General features: G+C 48.5%; 1 protein-coding gene across 1 annotated transcript; it reads right to left on the bottom strand.

Moving 5' to 3' along the window:
- Positions 1 to 14,622: 14,622 nt before the first annotated feature.
- Positions 14,623 to 18,072, bottom strand: LOC149866549 (uncharacterized). Its single transcript, XM_090041617.1, has 2 exons — positions 18,036 to 18,072; positions 14,623 to 15,227 (listed from the first exon to the last, which is right to left on the bottom strand). The coding sequence occupies exons 1-2, from the start codon at positions 18,070 to 18,072 to the stop codon at positions 14,623 to 14,625; spliced, it is 642 nt and encodes a 213-aa protein (XP_089897743.1).
- Positions 18,073 to 18,541: the final 469 nt, after the last annotated feature.

Here is an 18,541-nt window from a genome sequence, read left to right as displayed (position 1 = left end):
CCTCTAATGATGGGCAATTTGTATTATCTACAGCCATTTAACTAATTGCATAGCTCACATATTAATACTTTATCTTACCCATCAGAGCTAGATGTGTTATGATTGTTAGCAGTGTCCGTGTCTTCCTCTCTGTCTAATTAGCCTGTCTATACAGAATAGCTCTATGGGTCTTTATATTCATCCTCATTGTCAGGACATTTCTCTCTTTCCCCATCAGCCCCAGGTGAAAACTCACAGCCTGATCCAAAGCTTTCTGAAATAACTTGCTGTCAGTAGGTTGTAAGTCATTTGCTTCAGACCCTTATTCAGGACAAATCCAAGAGCTGGGAAATCTCACCATGGCAGGGAAATCAGGATGGTCTAACTGAAAATATAGAACATACCACAAAGAAACAAAGAGATCTTTCATAAAAAAAAAAGTTCAATAAATAAAAAATTTCAATAAACGTTTTGCTATGGACTTTTAATAGAAACTTTTTTAAAAAGGGATCTGAGGGTTTGGATGGAAATGTGTTTGAATTCTTTTTTTCTTTCTTTCTTTACAATTTTCAAAAAAGCATTATTGAAAAATGTCAGTTTTTCCCAGAAAAAACATTGCTTCAAAAAAATCAGGCTGATCTACCTCTGTACTTCTAGTATAGAGACAGGGCAAGGGCTGGGGTGAATGTGGCCCCAGGGCCAGAGTGGGTCATGGAATGCTCAGAGCCTGGGCGGCTCATCCAGAGGGAGGCGGGGTGGTGGGCACCCCCCAGGGCAGGCACCTGGTTCATGTCCCCCCAGATCTGTGTGTGGGGTAGAGCTGGCAGCTGCCATGGGTTGAGCTCTGCACCTTGCTGCCAGTGCTTTGGAAGCCATGTGAAACCATGTGCCTCTCACTACTGTGCTGCCTGCCCAGCACTGAGAGGCATGTGGTATCATGCCACTCCTGGGGCACTGGCAGCAGGGTGTAGAACCCAGCCCACAGTGGCAGCCACCTCTTCCCCACAGACAGATTGGGGGGGCACTTGCCCCGTGTGCCTGCTCCAGGGGTGTGCACAGTGGTGGGAGCCCCCCCCCCCCCATACCCCTGGATGAGCCACCCAGGCTCCAAGTATCCCACAACCTGACCCAGCCCTGGGGTCCCATTCACCCCAGCCCCTGCCCCTGCCCCAGTCTCTGTGCCAATCCCTCCCTCACAACCAGGGGACTAGATCTGCCCCCCTCCCCTTCCCCAGCACAGACCTACCTGCTGAGGCAGTGGGTGCATGTGTGCACAAGTTTGCATGCGGTCAACCCCCTCCATCACATTTTCTTCCTCCACCTATGCTTGGGGCCTCCACAACCCAGAGGGTGCCTGCCAATGCTGCAGGGCAAAGCAGGACCATATGGGGATTTGCCTTGCCACTTCAAGCTCCACGCTGCCTGGCAAGGCACCCCACTGCCTATGCAGCAGCAGTGGGGGTGGCAGTACAGGATTATGCCCTAGCTGCTGCTGCACAGGCAGGGGATGCCTCACCAGAAGCAACGTGGAACTCACAGTGGCAAGGAGCTTCCCCACATGGTCCCACTCTGCTCTGCAGCACCAGGTTGCACCCACTGGGCTACGGAGGCCCGAGGGGAGGGCAACAGACTGGAGAGCCCAAGCTTACAGTGGGCAGCTCATGCCTGCCCCACCCCATGCATAGATTTGGGTGGCACAGGTTCCTTCTTCCCCCATGAGAGTAATATGCAGTGGCAGGGAGCCGGGCAGCCCATAGGCAGCCTGCACTCACCCCTGCCTCCACCCTGGAAACAGATCTGGGAACATGGGTCTCCCCTAATGTCCCTGGGAGTGCACACAGCAGTGGAGAGCTGGGCCCACCCCCAACCCCTTGGACAAGCCGCCTATAGCCCCATCCTGCTCCCTGCTGGAGCCCTGCAGCTGTGCATTCTGGCCCCAGGCTCCAAGCCCCTGGCCCTCCACCCCAAGATGGGCAGCAGCCCCAAACCCAGCCCTGGCCTAGCCAATTCCCTCCCTCCTTCCCTACTGGGGCCTTAATTCCGCCCCCCTCCCCCGCCCAACTTACCTGAGGGAGCTGCTCTCCATGCTGCCTGCCTGCACAGAACTCTTTGCAAAAGTACAAGATCCATGGGCCTCTCCATTAAAATGAAAAATCCTCATTTTCCTTGGGTAAAGGGGAAAATCTGTGCTTTTCTCCATTTTTCCATGGGAAACAGAAAACCTGGATCCCTGGTGATCACAAACCAGAAGTCACTGCTTCCCAGTTTGTCCCAGGACCCTCGCTGCATCTCCACATTGCTTCTCACACCTTGAACAAGTACCAGAAGAGGAGTGCTTCCATTATATTAGAACCTTCCATGATGATCACCTATTATATGTGAATTTTACTGTCACTACATACCAATTTTTGTGTCTTATCTCATATAGTTTGAGATTTTCTACTCATCTCATGTGCTGTACCCAAAGACCCCATTCATTTGAACAGACATTTGGGGTGTGCAAAGAATTTAGAATCAGCCCCTAAGTGTTTAGTAGCCTCAGGCAAAGCAACCACAGGCACTGGTCTGGACTCTGTGGTTATCAAATCATTCTCAGGCTTCACAATAGCTAAGCCACAGAAAGGCACAGACCATCTGTCATAACCATGGAATTTGGAACTTTGGCTGAATGAAGCCCAGATGTTTGTTGCAGGTTTTAATTCTTTGGAGCCAGAATTCTCAGAACATCCATTTTGATCAATGGATAATTTGACCCCTGTTGAAAAAGAATCAAGAGAAAGAAGAAAAAGAATTCCTTCCCAACTACGTTCATCACTAGAAACAGCTCCCTAAGAGTAAGGTCAAAAGTTCAGCGCGACAATGACTTTTTTTCATTGTTTATTAAATAATTCGACCTAATCAACTCTCAAAAATTAATTTCGCTTTGCATTATTTGGAAGTGGAGATCATGGGGTATAAAACTTTAATTTTGAAGGCTAATTCAGACCTGTAATTTGTGGCAACAGGTATCAATAAAATGAAATTTGAAGTAAAAAGTATTCGCCTAATGTGTTTTGCATATATTTATCATGAAGGTATACTTCTTCAGACACACACTTTTGCAAATTAGTGCTTTATGAATCAATGCCTCCTATAATAATGAAGAAACAGAAAAGACAGCAAGGTAACCTAAGACCATGAGGCAGACAGAAACATAGCTAAAATAAACACCACAATAGAATTAAAATAATTTTAGACTTTCCACTTACAGTTCCATGCAATCTAGAATATTGTAATATTAGACTAAAGGAAGTGATTTATACATTAATCTCACAGTAATACCTATAATTACTATTATGATTATACATGAAAAGACATTTTTCAGTAATAAAAGTGGATTTTCACAGGTTCTTCCAATCCAACCACTTCCTGTCTTGATGTAACAAGTCTGAAACAGTTCAGATGAAATATCTGGTGAATATTTACTAATAAAACATACATTTAATGAAATTGGGGAGGTTATAAATAGTTCATGAAAGAGCATAAGGAAAGCAAGTTGTTTAGGGAGTAATTATCCATAACATTTCAAAATTCCATATTTAAATAAAATTTAAAGAATTAAAGTAAAAATATAGAACTTTTTTTTTGTTTCCATAAACCGATATGTCTTGGTTTTGTTCCCCCAAAAGGCTTTGGGGGAGGGTGTTTTTTTAAATAGAAAACCTCAAAAAATCCACAAATCTATCTATCTATCTATCTATGCAAAGATTTCTATTGAAAAATATTAACTAAAACATTTCAACTGCATTAAAAACAAGCTGATATTTTTATTTGATGTTTCTCATTCTAAATAGGTTCCATTGCCCCCTGAAATTCGTATCAATTTCCTTCCACCCATACATTAACTGGATGATGAAGATGGGTGTTTAAACTTCTGTGCACACCAAAAAACTCAATTCATACATAACTTAAAGCAGAAGCTGGCCTGCTTTAATTTCCATATCCTTCCAGGCTCCTGTTAACTGTTCTCCTTACCACTCTCCTTTCTGCTGGCACCTGGGTATATATTCAAGTCTAAATTTCTACATGATGGGGAGCTTAAAAGACTCAACCTTGAATTTGGCTGTGGTACTAACTAATGGCATATCTCACCCAAGGTTCATTTCTATAAATGTATTTGAGACAAAGTTATCTAGAATTTTCAGCTCTCTTCCTCCAAATTTATACAAAATTTTAATAATTGATACTTTCGTAATATAAACAAAATACTGCTGTAGATAGTGGGGAAACTGAACAACCAGGGCCTTGATAAATTATAAGAAGCTGTGTGCTTTTACAAAGTAAGAGAGAAATTAGGGCACAGTTTAAAACTGACAGAAACACCATGATGGTTTGTGGCATGAAAAATCCTTCCCTTTTAGAAGGATCTTTCCCCCGCTTCAATCTAAAAATGACCTGTTGGTTTTAATTACTAGAGTAAAAATAACAAAAAAACAAAACCTGCAGCCGACAGTCATTATTTTTTATTGGGTACACTTAACTGAATTTTTTATTCAAAATTTGCCATAAGCTATATATTAAATTAATATTTTTAAAATGCCCCAAGTATGATTTATTTGCTCTGTTTCTGTTTCTGTGATCAGTAAGGTACTCATATGAATTAATGTCTTAAAACAACTCTATGGTACCGTGAATGTGAGGAACTGCAATTTAGTTCTAAAGTAGATGCTGCTTATTCTCATATGCAATGGGCTTGATCTTCCTCTCATGACCCTAATATATCTCCACCAAGCCTGGATTTCTTGCTTACACTTAGTTTTATGCTGTTATAAATCCAGTGGGACAGATTCTCATTTGATCTATATTTGGATAACACCACTGCAGTCAGCAGAGTTACAGTCATTTACACAGAAGGCAGGGCAGGATGGCACCTCAAAAAACTAACTCATTTTGAAAGGTATAAGCTTTTGTAGGCAATAACCTACTTCATCTAATTCATAGCATCAACATTGTCTCAGTCACCTGCTCTTCTGCCAGACTTCAGATTAACACAGCTATCTCTCTCTAGTTATGTACACAACAACAGCAAGTTGGGTGCTTGTACACGCCACGGGGGTTTAATTCAGTTCTCCCTAAATAGAAATGGTGGGTTTTTCAAAATCCATTATTTCCACTGCTTCAATTTAGGGAGAATTAAACCAAAGTAAATCCTTGTGGTATGTACACAAGGCTGGGGGCCTGATCCTTGCCTGCCTCTCCAGTAGCAAGGGGGGTGGGGGAGGGGAGCAGGGGGGAGCTGCCAGCAGATCCCTGAGCTTCAGGAGACCCCAGTGGTTCCCTCCACAGTGGTGGCACACCCCAGGGGGCACCCACCTGCTGGCACCTGGCCCAAGCAGTCCTGGGCGGCGCCACAGCCATGGAGGGAAACACTGTACTTCCCCACAGCCATAGAGGGAAGCACTGGTGCCCCATGCAGTTCAGGCAGGCAGGCAGGCTCTGCAGAGAAAAAAGAAAAGATCTGGCTCCTTGCCGCTTTTTTTTATTTCTTCAGTGGAGCTTGCTTGCATGGGCTGCCACCAGCTTCCACAGACCCTGAGCTGCATGGGGCCTAGTGCTTCTCTCCACAGCTGTGGCACCCCTGAGGAACATCCAGGCTGGGTGCCAGTGGGTGGGTGCTGCCTGGGGGCCCCACCACCATGGAGGGAAGCACCAGAGTCCCCTGCAGCTCAGGGGGTCATGTGACCGGGTGGCAGCTTGCTCCCCCCACACCGCCAGAGAGGCAGGTAAGCTCCAGCACCCCTACCTCACTGCCTGGGACTGCCAAAGTTACAACTCTTGACATCTCTAGTAAGCATTCTACAATGGTATTGCATACATTAAAACCTGTACTAAGTGTGAAAAAGACTGTTCTGTTTCTCTACAAACAGAGAAGTGTCCAGTAGAGCTGTGCAAGGCTTCAGACTGTGCTTCGGATCCAGAGAAGCTTCGGACGCGTCACCGTCCGAAGCATCATGTCCAGATCAAAGCACTGGCTTCATTAGGCTTTCCAAAGCTCATGACATGGGTACTTGTGCAACTGACGGTCTCTGTCTTGGGGAAAATTACTGCAGGCCTGGCTGCTAAGCTACTGTGTTACCAGTTAACAATCAATCGTGATTCACCCAGGGACCAGCTCAATACACAGTTGCTAGCTAATGTAGCCAGTTAATTAGCAACAATTAACAGCTATAGAACCCCACACTAAGAGAGGAAAGAATCAATACAGACAATCGACTGCCCCAAGACAGAGACAGTCAGTTGCACAAGCACCCATGTCACAAGATTTGCCTATCAGCAGCCAGAGATGCTGGGCCCCAGAACCCATAACCCCCCCCGCACCGATCTCCTTGACAGCTGTCAGGCTTTGTGGCTGCAGCAGGGGCTACCATCCCTGCAGCTTTCACCCTGCTGTGCCTTAACACACAGTGTTACCCATGTCACGAGTTTTGCCTGTCCGCAGCTTGAGCTGCAGTTCCACCAAAACCCCTGCACTGATCTTGAAACTTGTCAGGATTTGTAGCTACTACCCCTGCAGTTTTCATACTCCCCCACCATGTTGTAACACATAGATGTGACATGAGTTTTGCTTCCATGACTTTGGGGTGCACTTCCCTCCAAACTCCTGCACTGATCCTCTTGAAACTTGGCAGGCTTCATGCACTCAGCAGAGGCTACCACCCCTGAAAGTTTCATCCACATCAGACAATAACCAACTAAGTTATAGATATTTCATTGATTCCCCATAATACCCTATGGCCGGATCTCCAAGGCAGCTCCAAAGCTTCAGAGCTGCTTTAGCTAGATCAAGGTGTAAACTCAGTCCAGAGCTCCAAACTGGATTGCTGGCATCCAAAGCAGCTGGATCTGAAGCCAGGTCAAATAGCTGCCTACTTGCAGAGGCCTAGTGTCCAGGACTGACATAGAAAGAATAATGGTGACCCTCAGGGAAGTCTTTGCTGGAGCAGCAACACCCTTGTGCTATAAGTGTAGCAGCTAGGTGCAGGGACACCATGCCCCTTAACAGTTCGGAGCAAGCCACCACAATTGAGACCATTGAGTCCCAATTGGGATGATTGACTACCCTGACCATCTCAGCCACTATTCTCCAGGAGGGTTTTGCCCCGGTTGGAAAACTTGTTAGTTAGGCCTGTGATCCTATTTTAATAAAAGGAAAAAGCTATAAGAATATTTATAGAAATCTTATTCTGAATATATGACTTATAATATTTACCCTAAGAGCATGTTACTCTCATAGGTAGTCTGGAATTTGCTGAAGTTGTAGATTTTTTAAAAGGTGATAATTCCAGATGTATTCTGGAACTAGATGAAGCTATCCCCTTACTTCTGCTACATTTTAGAAACTCTGAAGTAAATGTCTCAGTGTCTATACATGCAACTCCACTGCGGAGTTTTTTTGTGCACAGCAGCATATGTGTAGACACTGATGTGGCTAGCTGGGTCATGAAGGTGCTTCAGTGTGGGGGGCTGCCTGTCAGCTAGCCCTACACTGGAGCATCTTTCTGTCCCAGTCAGTCCCTCAGCAGCACTTTGAGCCAGGTCACAGCAGCCCCAGGCTAGCAGGCTGGACCCTTGGGGGCCCTGCCAGCCATGGCTGCTCCAACCCCACTCAATGTGTTGTAGTCCCACGTATATGTTCAAATGATGCACCCTGGATGAATAAACTCCAAAGCAATAAGCACCAGAGTTTATTACTGTATGCTAATAGCATGTGTAGGTATGCCCTGCTTCATTTACAACCTCAGTGCCACAGGTGTACACACACAGGCACACATATGCATGTCCCCATCTTAGTGGAGAAGAAAAAGGATGGAACTTTCCCCTTGCTAAGCCTCCACCTGGAGTTTGAATGAAGAATATTAAACAATGTTCAGTTAACCTTTAGCTGATCTAGCAGTTGCTTACTGAGCATATGCAGCAGAAAATTTAATTAAGTCTGAGACTGTGTTTCTAGGCCACAATCAGGGGAAAAGGGATAAGACAGTGGCAAAGAACCAGGGGGGTTGGGGGCACAGAGGAGCTCAGGACAGGTGTTGGAGGTGGCAATGAGCCAGAAGCAAGAGAGGGAGAAATGAGACAGAAGTTAGAAGGGCGAGGAGCAGAGATTGGAGCGAGGCCAAACCATAGTAAAGCAAAACTCAACTTAGGGGTCCAAATAACAGTTTTATTACACAGACAACACGCTACACAGCCCCATGAATTTATTGGTTCACACACACACAAGCACTCACAATGGCAGCAGGAAAAAGACACTCAGTGGAAGGGCTGGAGTCCAGGTAAGAAAGAGAAGCACAGTCCAAGTCCTTGGTTGAAGAGGGGGTGGGGGATGACAGCTGGAAAGGGGTCCTTGTCCAGTAGGTGTCCAGAGGGGAGTCACCAGCAGGGCATCTGGGTGGATAGGTGGTGTGACATGGTGCTGGTCCAGATGGAGAGGGCGTCCTAAGGAGTCAGTCTTCACTATCCTTTTATGGGGCAGACTACCTCTGATCTCCTATGGGGAGGGCCTGTCCAGGCAAGGTCAGTCCTGTTCCAGAGGGCTTCAGGTGTTTTTACTGAGCATGTGCAGCCTGGCACAATGATGGGTTGCCTCATCTTTTGTTTCTTGAATGCTGAGGATGGTTCCAAGGGCTGGGTCATTGATCCAGGTATTGGTGTTGATGGTTCGGTCATTCAGAGGGAGCTATTTTTAGACCTACTGCTATTGTCTCTCAAGCACCCTCATTCATCCCCTTTCATTCAGAAGTGAAGTTACATAGGTGGGGTAGGTGTGAATCATGGGTTACACAACTGGGCCTGGGGACAGGATAGAGACTTGACAAACAAAATGGAAACTTGACATGACTTATGCTAACTTACATATATAAGCCTAAATCATATAGTACCAGTAAAACAGTAATATAGAATAGCAAAAATCCATATAAACATAATAATTATACAATATAAAGAAGGAGAAAAAACAAAACAAATACAACTTGCTACCAAAATAAAATGCTGAAGCTTATCCTACGTCTTCTCTCACTTATACTTATATATAGGGAATAGAGAGGTAAAGAAAATACCAGAAATGGTTGGGGAAGGGGAGGGAATGCGTTTTAAAAGAAAAAGAAAAAGAAAAACTGGGGGTTTTGCTACATACATGTGTGCTTTACTGCTCAGTAGACTAATTTACTGCGTAATAAAGCATCACCTTCTACATGTGTGGAGCAACTGGACTGGTATATACTAATTTACAGCACCATTGGATAGTCCCATCAGACACAGGTACTATTCAATAACAGAGTAAACCTACTGCATTTAAACGCACATGTAGATTGTGACGTTGGAATTAGTTTACTCCGGCTTAAATTACAGCAGATTCAGTCGTATTATTTTTACATGGAGATGCACCCAGAGGGTACAGGACTACAGCCTAAGATTATTAGCTTTTACAAGAAATAAAAATCTCCTGGGATTTCAGAGGTGAAATTTAGGATATACTGGCAAGTTCCGGAGGTCCATAAAGTTTAAAGAGTAAATCCTCATGCTGTTGCTTTCAATTCATGCCCAAAGAATGGCTTCCTGGAACTTTTTATGTCCTAGATTGGAGTAGATCCCAAACACTTTCTTCCTTGTATTTGAAGGCACCTGGTCCTCATCGATGTATCTACACAGTTACTGCAAATATTACACCAGTACCTGCAGAAGTGCATATGAATTAACAATACAGTTAAAGGAACTGGGCATGAAAATACTTGCATAATCTAAAAATCCTGCTCAAGAAAATGGAGGCAAAGAAATTGTTAAATAGGTTAGTTTTGTCATCTGGTGTGATGACCAGATTTCCTAGCGTGTCTTGCAGAGGCCCCACGTTACCCAGTACCTTCTTTTTACCCCCTATGCATTTAAAAAAGGATTTCTTGTTGTCCTTGATCCACATAGCTAGTCCCAGTTCCATCTCTGCCTTGGCCTTCCTGACTGCCCCCCTACAGCCCCGAACAACCAAAGTATAGTCCTCCCTGGTGATGGCCCCTCCCTTCCATTGGGAGTACACCTCCTTTTTAGCTAGGAGACATTCCCAGATGCTTTTGGTGAGCCATGGGGGCTTTTGCACCCTCTTGCCCCCTTTGACCCGTGTTGGGAATACCTACCTTTGGGCTTGGAGTATCGTCTCCTTTAGGAATGACCACTCTTCTTGGATACCTGACTCCCCTCCCCTCCAGGACCTCAATGCCTCCCCCACTAGTCTTCTTACCTCATTGAAGTCTGCCCTCCTGATGTCCAGGGCTGCTGCCTTCCTGCAGGCCTTTGCCACCTTGATCTGGATGGTGAATTCCAGCAGGCGATGATCGCTGTCGCCCACGTGGTCGAGCACGCACAGCTCTCTCGCTGGGTCATCACCTGTGGCCAGCACCAGGTCCAACAAAGCGTCTCCCCTGGTGGGGCTGTGCACCTCCTGGGTTAGATGGAGGTCCTGTATTTCAGCTAGGAACCTATGTGAGCGGTCAGACCTGGCTGACTGCTCTTCTCAGCAGATGTCTGGAAAGTTCAAGTCACCCATAATGACCACATCTTTTGACCCAACTACCTCCATGAGCTGACTTAAGAATTCCCAGTCTAGCTCTTCCCCTTGGTTGGGTGGTCTGTAGTAGACCCCCACCATTAAGTTCCTTTCCCCTCTACTTCCTTGTATTCTAACCCAGAGCACCTCAGTGTGCCCTTCCTCTGACCTTGTGCCACTTGATGAGGATGTGTATTCCTCCTTGACATAGAGCACCATACCAACAATAAGTCCTTTTTCAGATATGTGGGGAGCCAGAGGAAAAGCAAGGGCAACGTTGGACCCCTGCTAAACCAGATGGGGCACCTGGCAACTGACGCCCAGGAAAAAGCCAACCTGTTAAATAGGTACTTTGCGTCAGTCTTTCATCAGTCCCATGGGACGCCCATGCCTACTATGGGACAGGGAGATCTGGATGATGGGGATCCCCTACCCTGCATAAATGCTGACCTTATGAAGGAACACCTTGAGAAGCTGGATACCTTCAAGTCAGCCGGCCCTGACAATCTGCACCCCAGGGTACTCAAGGAGCTGGCGAGTGTCATAGCCCAGCCCCTGGCACGGATCTTTGAAAACTCCTGGCACTCTGGTGTAGTGCCCGAAGACTGGAAGAAGGCCAATGTGGTGCCCATCTTCAAGAAAGGGAGGAGAGTGGATCCGGCTAACTACAGGCCCATTAGCCTGACTTCTATCCTGGGGAAGATCTTAGAAAAGTTTATTAAGGAGGCCATCCTTGATGGACTGGCCCAGGCAAACATCCTAAGGGATAGCCAGCACGGGTTTGTTGCGGGTAGGTCTTGTTTGACCAATCTAATTTCCTTGTATGACCAGGTGACCTATCACCTGGACCAGGGAGAAGAAATTGATGTCTGTGAGGGAGCGGCGGCTAGGGGCGGCCGTGAACCCCCTAGCGCCCCCTACCGTCATGTTAGGGTGACGTAGCACCCTCAGAATCTCGCCCGCCACGACTTTGATGGTTAATATATATATAATGTGGAGGCTGCCTGTTTCCCTAGTAGACGGTATGGTGTTCCTGTCCCTATTCCAGACTGGGGTATCTATGTGCGTCACGCCTTAAGGGCTATGCGTGCCTCCAAACCTCCCCCTTAGCACGCCCCAAGCCTCGCAGCTGTTCTGGGGGACGTTTGTGTAGTCCCTCGCCCCTCGGGGGCCCTCGTTCTCTCTCGGGCCCCGGGGCTCCTCGCCCCTGGTGCCCCCTTGGGCCGGGCTTCTATCACCAGCCCGCTTCCTGCACAGTGGGCCTGTCTCGCTGGCGTCCCGCTACTCGCTGGCGCCCCCTGGGTCCGGCTCCCCTAGCACCGCCTAATACCGGCGCCTGGCTAATCACCGGCTCCGCCTTGGGTCTGGAGCGCTCTCGGCGCCCTTGGGCCGGCTCGCTCTCGCCGCCCTCGTCTCGGCGCCCTTGGGCCGGCTCGCTCTCGCCGCCCTCGTCTCGGCGCCCTTGGGCCGGCTCGCTCTCGCCGCCCTCGTCTCGGCGCCCTTGGGCCGGCTCGCTCTCCCTGCAATTCTGCCCCTCTCTGGGGTCTCACCCCTCTGGGGCCTCTACCGCGCTCTCTGCGCTTCGCCCACTCCAGGGCCTTGCCCACGCTAGGGCCGACACCGCGCGCCTCGCGCCCTGTCTCCGCCCGCTCCGGGGCCTTGCCCACGCTAGGGCCGACACCGCGCGCTTCGCGCCCTCTCTCCGCCCGCTCCGGGGCCTTGCCCACGCTAGGGCTGACACCGCGCGCTTCGCGCCCTGTCTCCGCCCGCTCCGGGGCCTTGCCCTCACTCTGGGGCCGACACCGCGCGCCTCGCGCCGTCTCCGCCCCGCTCCGGGGCCTTGCCCTCTCTAGGGCTGACACCGCACGCCTCGCGCCCTGTCTCTGCCCCGCTCCGGGGCCTTGCCCTCTCTAGGGCTGACACCGCGCACCTTGCGCTAGGGCACAGGCGCTCGCTGCCGTGCCTGTCCCCTTGACCCTTTGCTGGGTCCGTTTGCCCGACTAGGCAAACACCGCCCTTATGGGCTGGGGCCTGCACCCCGCGCCACCCTGGCGCAATACGGTGCCTCCCTGGCACCGACAATAGTGCCCCTGGCACTGTGCCCCTACTGGGCACTGGGAACCCCCAAGCTGTGGGGGAGCTCCCGTGAGGCCTCCTCGCTCCCCTACAGCCTCACCCGGTCCTCCGGTGTAAACTGTAACTCAAACTCCAGCCATCTGGCTGTAACAAACACAGAGGCTCCATCCGTCTATCCATAACTCCAAGCCCTGCCAGGGCTCTCAGTCCTACCTCCCGTCAGGGTGATCCTGTTCCCCGCATCATCGCAGCCTGTTAGTGGGGTGAGGCTGCGACCACCAACTCAGGCCACTCAGCTCAAGCCGCAGAGCTCCTGCTCCTGCGGCAGCCAGAAGGGAACTGTGAGGCAGGCTCCGGCCTAAGCTATATATAAAGGCCTGGCCCTGCCCCCTTCTGGCCATGTGACCCACTTGGTTGCCCTGGCAACCAGGCACCTGAGCTGCCTGGGTGATTGGCAGCTCTGCCAATCACCCTCACAATCACGGGGCACCTCTGTGACTCCGTGACAATGTCATATATCTTGACTTCAAAAAAGCTTTTCATCTGGTATCCCATGATCACCTCTTGGCCAAACTGGCCAGTTGTGACCTTGGCTCCACCACGATCTGCTGGCTGGGAAACTGGCTCTGTGGTCGGACCCAGAGGGTTGTAATTGATGGCAGTCACTCATCGTGGTGCCCTGTGACCAGTGGGGTCCCTCAAGGCTCTGTCCTTGGACCCATATACTGTTCAACATCTTCATTAATGATGTGGACATTGGAGTCAGGAGTGGACTGGCCAAGTTCGCCGATGACACCAAACTTTGGGGCAAAGCATCCACGCCAGAAGATACACGGGTGATCCAGGCTGACCTGGACAAGCTCAGCAAATGGGCAGACGAGAACCTGATGGTGTTTAACACTGAAAAATGCAAGGTTCTCCACCTTGGGAGGAAAAACCTGCAGCATCCTTATAGGCTCGGCAGTGCTATGTTGGACAGCACTACAGAAGAAAGAGACTTGGGGGTCATCATTGACCATAAGATGAACATGAGCCTGCAATGCGATGCTGCGGCTAATAAAGCGACCAAAACGCTGGCTTGCATCCATAGATGCTTCTCGAGCAAATCCCGGGACGTCATTCTCCCCTTGTACTCGGCCTTTTGGGCTCCACAATTCAAAAAGGATGTGGAGAAGCTTGAGAGAGTCCAGAGGAGAGCCACGCGCATGATCAGAGGTCAGGAGAACAGATCTTACGATGATAGGCTGAGAGCCATGGGACTCTTTAGCCTGGAAAAGCGTAGGCTCAGGGGTGATCTGATGGCCACCTATAAGTTTATCAGGGGTGACCACCAGGATCTGGGGGAAAGTTTGTTCACCAGAGCGCCCAAAGGGATGACTAGGTCGAATGGTCACAAACTCCTGCAAGACTGTTTCAGGCTGGACATAAGGAAGAATTTCTTTACTGTCCGAGCCCCCAAGGTCTGGAACAGTCTGCCAGCGGAGGTGGTTCAAGCACCTATATTGAACACCTTCAAGAGTAAATTGGATGCTTATCTTGCTGGGATCCTATGACCCCAGCTGACTTCCTGCCCTTTGGGCAGGGGGCTGGACTCGATGATTTCCCGAGGTCCCTTCCAGCCCTGATGTCTATGAAAACCCTACCTTTCCTCCCTGTCCTGTCCCTCCTGTACAGCCTATAGCCCTTGATATTCACCACCCAGTCGTGCGTTGGATCCCACCACATTTCTATGAGCCCCACTATGTCTGGGTTGGTTTCAGCTAGCAGGACAGTAAGTTTTTTCCTGCTTGTTCCCCACACTACGAGGATTTCTGTAGAGGCTTTTGAAGATGTGTGCACTGGCCCCCTAATCTCAGTACTGCCCAGGCCTTTGTTGCTTACCTGGGTATTTGCTCTGCTCATCGTCGGTCTAGGCTGGCCTGTTCTTGTGGGTCACGCTTGGTTTAGTGGTCCAAGGCTTCCTTCACCCTCATCTTCCCCTTCCCCCGATAAGCCTAGTTTAAAGCCCACCAACCTAGAAGAGAACGCCTCCCTTGGGGCCTTTGGGGCCTTTTCCCTTTAGGAGAAAGGTGAAGCCCATCCCACCCGAGCATGTCTCTGATCCTGATGTGCAGGTCATTGTAAAGGAAGCCGAACCCCCCCTCGAGACAGCATTCCCGAAGCCACCAGTTGGTCTCTCTGATGCAGGTCTCATGTCGTCTTCCACGTCTGCTCACTGGTAGAACAGAAGAGAATAACACCTGTGCACCCATCTCCTTCAGCACGCCCCCCAGAGTGTGGTAGTCCACCATCAGGTAATCAGGGCTTCTTCTGGCCACATCATTAGTACCCACATGGATTAGGACCACGGGGTAGTAATCAGTGGGCTGGATCACAGCCTGGATCATCCGTGTCACATCCTGAATCTTTGCTCCGGGCAGGCAGTAGACCTCAAGTGTCAAGGGGTCCTGGCGACAGATGGGACCCTCCATACCTCTCAGGATGGAGTTGCCTATGACGATCACATGATGTTTCCATCTCCAGGTCTGCTTAGTTCCTTCAGCCTGTTCAGAGTGTGGGGAGTGGGGAGTTGCCTCCTCTCCAGAGGTTTCCTCCTCTCCTTCAGTGTTGCCAGGGCCTTGTAACTGTACTCCAGCTGGACTGGAGGAGCTAGTACTGTTTTGCTGTAAGCAGCCCTTGTTCTGGAGGTGACCGTCTGCTACTCTGCAGTGGAGGGCACCTCCTGGGGTGTTTCTTCCTTGGGTGCATGCCCCTGTAGGGAAAGGAAATAACCATCAATTTCATCTTCTGCCTCCCTGATTCCCCTCAGCCTGCTAACCTCCTCCTCGAGCTCCCTCACCTGTGCCTCCAAGGTCCTAAAGCAGGCACCTGTAGGACAGGTGTGGGGGCCTCAATCCCTACTCCCCCCCCCCCGGCCCTGCTGGGCATCCCCTGCAGACCCAGGGACAGGGGGACGCCAGCTCCCCCATGTATGGGTCTGTATGGAGGCCTCAGACAAGCCCCGGGTAGGCAGCACCCACTGGGCAGGGGCCCTAGCAGCACTCTGCATCGACACCATTATGAGTTGCTGTTTATTTATATTTTTGTGTGGTGCCTTCGCTCCACCTTTACAGGAATCTCCCTCCTGGCCCTTCCTGCCCACCCGCCAGCGTGAACACCAGTGTGAATGCCGGCACAAATGCCAGCACGCTCTTACAGAGCACGGCTGTTTGCGCACTCTGTTCATACGGTGTGGCTCAGGAGCATAGCTCCCTACTGGCTCAGCTAAAAGAAATCCAGGGGGCTTCCCCTCTGGATGCAGTTCAGCTGTGCTGGCTCCCTCTGCCCCACTTACCTTTGGGGGGATCAGCTGTTGCTGCCCCCACTGCTGGCTCCGCTGCTGCTGTGTCCACCTGCACCTCAGGTCAGTTAAGGGGGCACGTGTGTGTGTGGAACGCATGTGTGCCCAGATCTCTTCTCTCCTCCCCGAGTGTGGGGGATTTTATTTGTTGTTTTGTTTATCTCAAAAAAAGGAAAATTACAAAAATACAAAATAACTATATTAATTGAACATTAACACTTTACATTCCATATAAAAATTAGGAAATTCAAATTTGTAACGTATCTAAAGTATCATCAGCTGGGCCAACATGTATACAAGTGGCATGTTCTACCTTTCCTTTTGCCCTTGTATAAGTTAAGATGCTACTGCACTGTCTTTACTGTGCATTTATATAGTACTTGTATTAGCTAGTACTAAATAAATACACAGTAACCAGAGTGACTGTGCCGTAGTGCCAGACTGTACCGGACTGAACATCTTTTAGGTGATGCTACTGTGCAGTAGCCTAATAACACTGCTCAGTAGCATATAAGCACTGTCCATGCTGTGACAAACTACTGTGAAGTATTTTTTTGCCTACTGCACAGTCAGCATCTCATGTAGACGTGCCCTCTTTGACTCACAATATTTTTTTTCTTTTCATAGGAACATAGGGTGAAGGACTTCCTGGGCCCTTGAATCCAGTCCCATACATTAACAAGAGATTGTTAACCAAAGGAATCCCCAAAATCTGCACTGCAAACCCTTACCCACAACTAAAAGGAACAATGTCAGAAGCAGCAAAAATATGCCCGCATAGAATAATGAGGGAGACAAGGGTACTGTCTCCCTTTACAAATAATTACATTATTTGTAAGTATTTGTACCTCCCTCTGGTCACTTGCACTATGCAGGCCCTGACAGCTCACCGAAACTTGCTTAGCAGCCCTCCACGTGAAGTAGTTGTCCACCCCGACCTAAGGTCTGATCCAGAAGTTACTGAAGGCAATGGAAAGAGTGGTTATTGTATGAAATTCCTGGTATGACCACTTAGCTTTAGCCCATGTTCAAATCCTTTGTTATAAAAAAATCTCTGCCTGCATTTAAGGATGCCCAGAAACTAGTCCTAATGTGACTGCCATGATTCAGTTGTTAGAAACTGTGAATTTATAGTGACTGACTGTAAGTATAGTTACATCTCCCTTCTATCTAATATGGATATATCACTGTGTGCATTATGCTCCCACAGTTACAGTTCCTTATCTGCAATCATTTAATTCTAAATCCTATTTTTTACATATGCAATTCAATCCAGTTTTACTAATTTTTTTTCCTCTTGACCTGGGAATTTACATAATTAGACTTCATGGGATAGTTTAATGGTGATTCAGGATATTGCTAGGTAATCCTAAGTTAAATGATCATGCTTCTAAATTCTGTAAAAATCATTTGGAACTGTTTGCAATTCTATTACAGGTTAATTTTCAGATTTCTCCTGAACCTTGTCTATTATTTGACAAACCAGCAAATAATTTTGATCAAAAGTGTAAGAGAATTCAACCTCTATACAACTATTTCACTTTCCCCACCACCAAATAGCATGTATGCAGCCACATAACTTCAGTTTTTAGCATTTACACACAATCTAGGATTCTGTTTCACTCCATGGCTTATCTCCATGATTTGACTGTCCAGGGAACCAGCTTGAAGAAGAATAATGCAGAGATACCTGAGCACTGCTTAGCCTGTCACCTGATAGTTAAGTCACTGTGCTGTGAGGCCAGACATGCACGTTCAAATCCCTGGGGCTGGGCTAGAACCCAAAAGAAGCATATTCAGGTTTTTCAAAGAGGGGTATGAAAACAGCAACTGGCACTGCAGGGATGGCTGCACCCCCCACTCCAAACCTTCTCCCCTCCCACTGGGGCAAACAGGCCATACACAACACAGAAGTAGCCCCCATGCACCCTTATGCGTAGCAGGACAGGAACTCCCCTCATCCTTGGGACAGTGGGGACAGTAGCAATGGTGGGCCAGGAAGAGGAGAGGGGGGAGGGGAGGGAGTGTGCCTCTGAGCACAGGGGAAGTGAGGGGTGGAATTCTTACCTTCTTCAGGGACTTTAAAAAGTTTATGCCTGCACATCCTGAATGCATCCCTTCTGGACATGCTCCTGGAAGCCAGGTTTCCTGCTGTTTGACTAAGTGCCCTGACCACTAGCCTACTGCCAAAAAACACAGTAGGATCTCCTAAACCTAGTTATATTTTTAGCCTGACTGAAATTTTGGGACTTAGCCTTATTCTGGGCAGATCTGGGGCAGGTTAGGAGATAAATACTGGGTGCGTCTATACGTGTATATTGAAGCAAAGCAATAAACTACAGCACTTATCATGCCAGAGTTTATTGTTCCCAGGCACCATGTTTGTTTCTGTGCCCAGAACCCCATCAGAATAGTGCTTGCATTTACAAGTACGAACCTGCTGCAGAGTTTATTAGTTTCCTGCGGCATAATAGGGCCGCATGTGTACATGCGAGACATTTACTGTGGAGCTAATTAGACAACTCCACAATAAAATTGTTATGTAGATGCACCCACAGAGTAGAGTAGAAAGG

Source organism: Crocodylus siamensis, chromosome 4 (genome assembly GCF_052110815.1).
Source record: "Crocodylus siamensis isolate JL-2025a chromosome 4, ASM5211081v1, whole genome shotgun sequence".
Classification (NCBI taxonomy): domain Eukaryota; kingdom Metazoa; phylum Chordata; order Crocodylia; family Crocodylidae; genus Crocodylus; species Crocodylus siamensis.
Note: the sequence above shows the minus strand (reverse complement) of the source record. Positions and strands in the feature narration are given on the sequence as shown.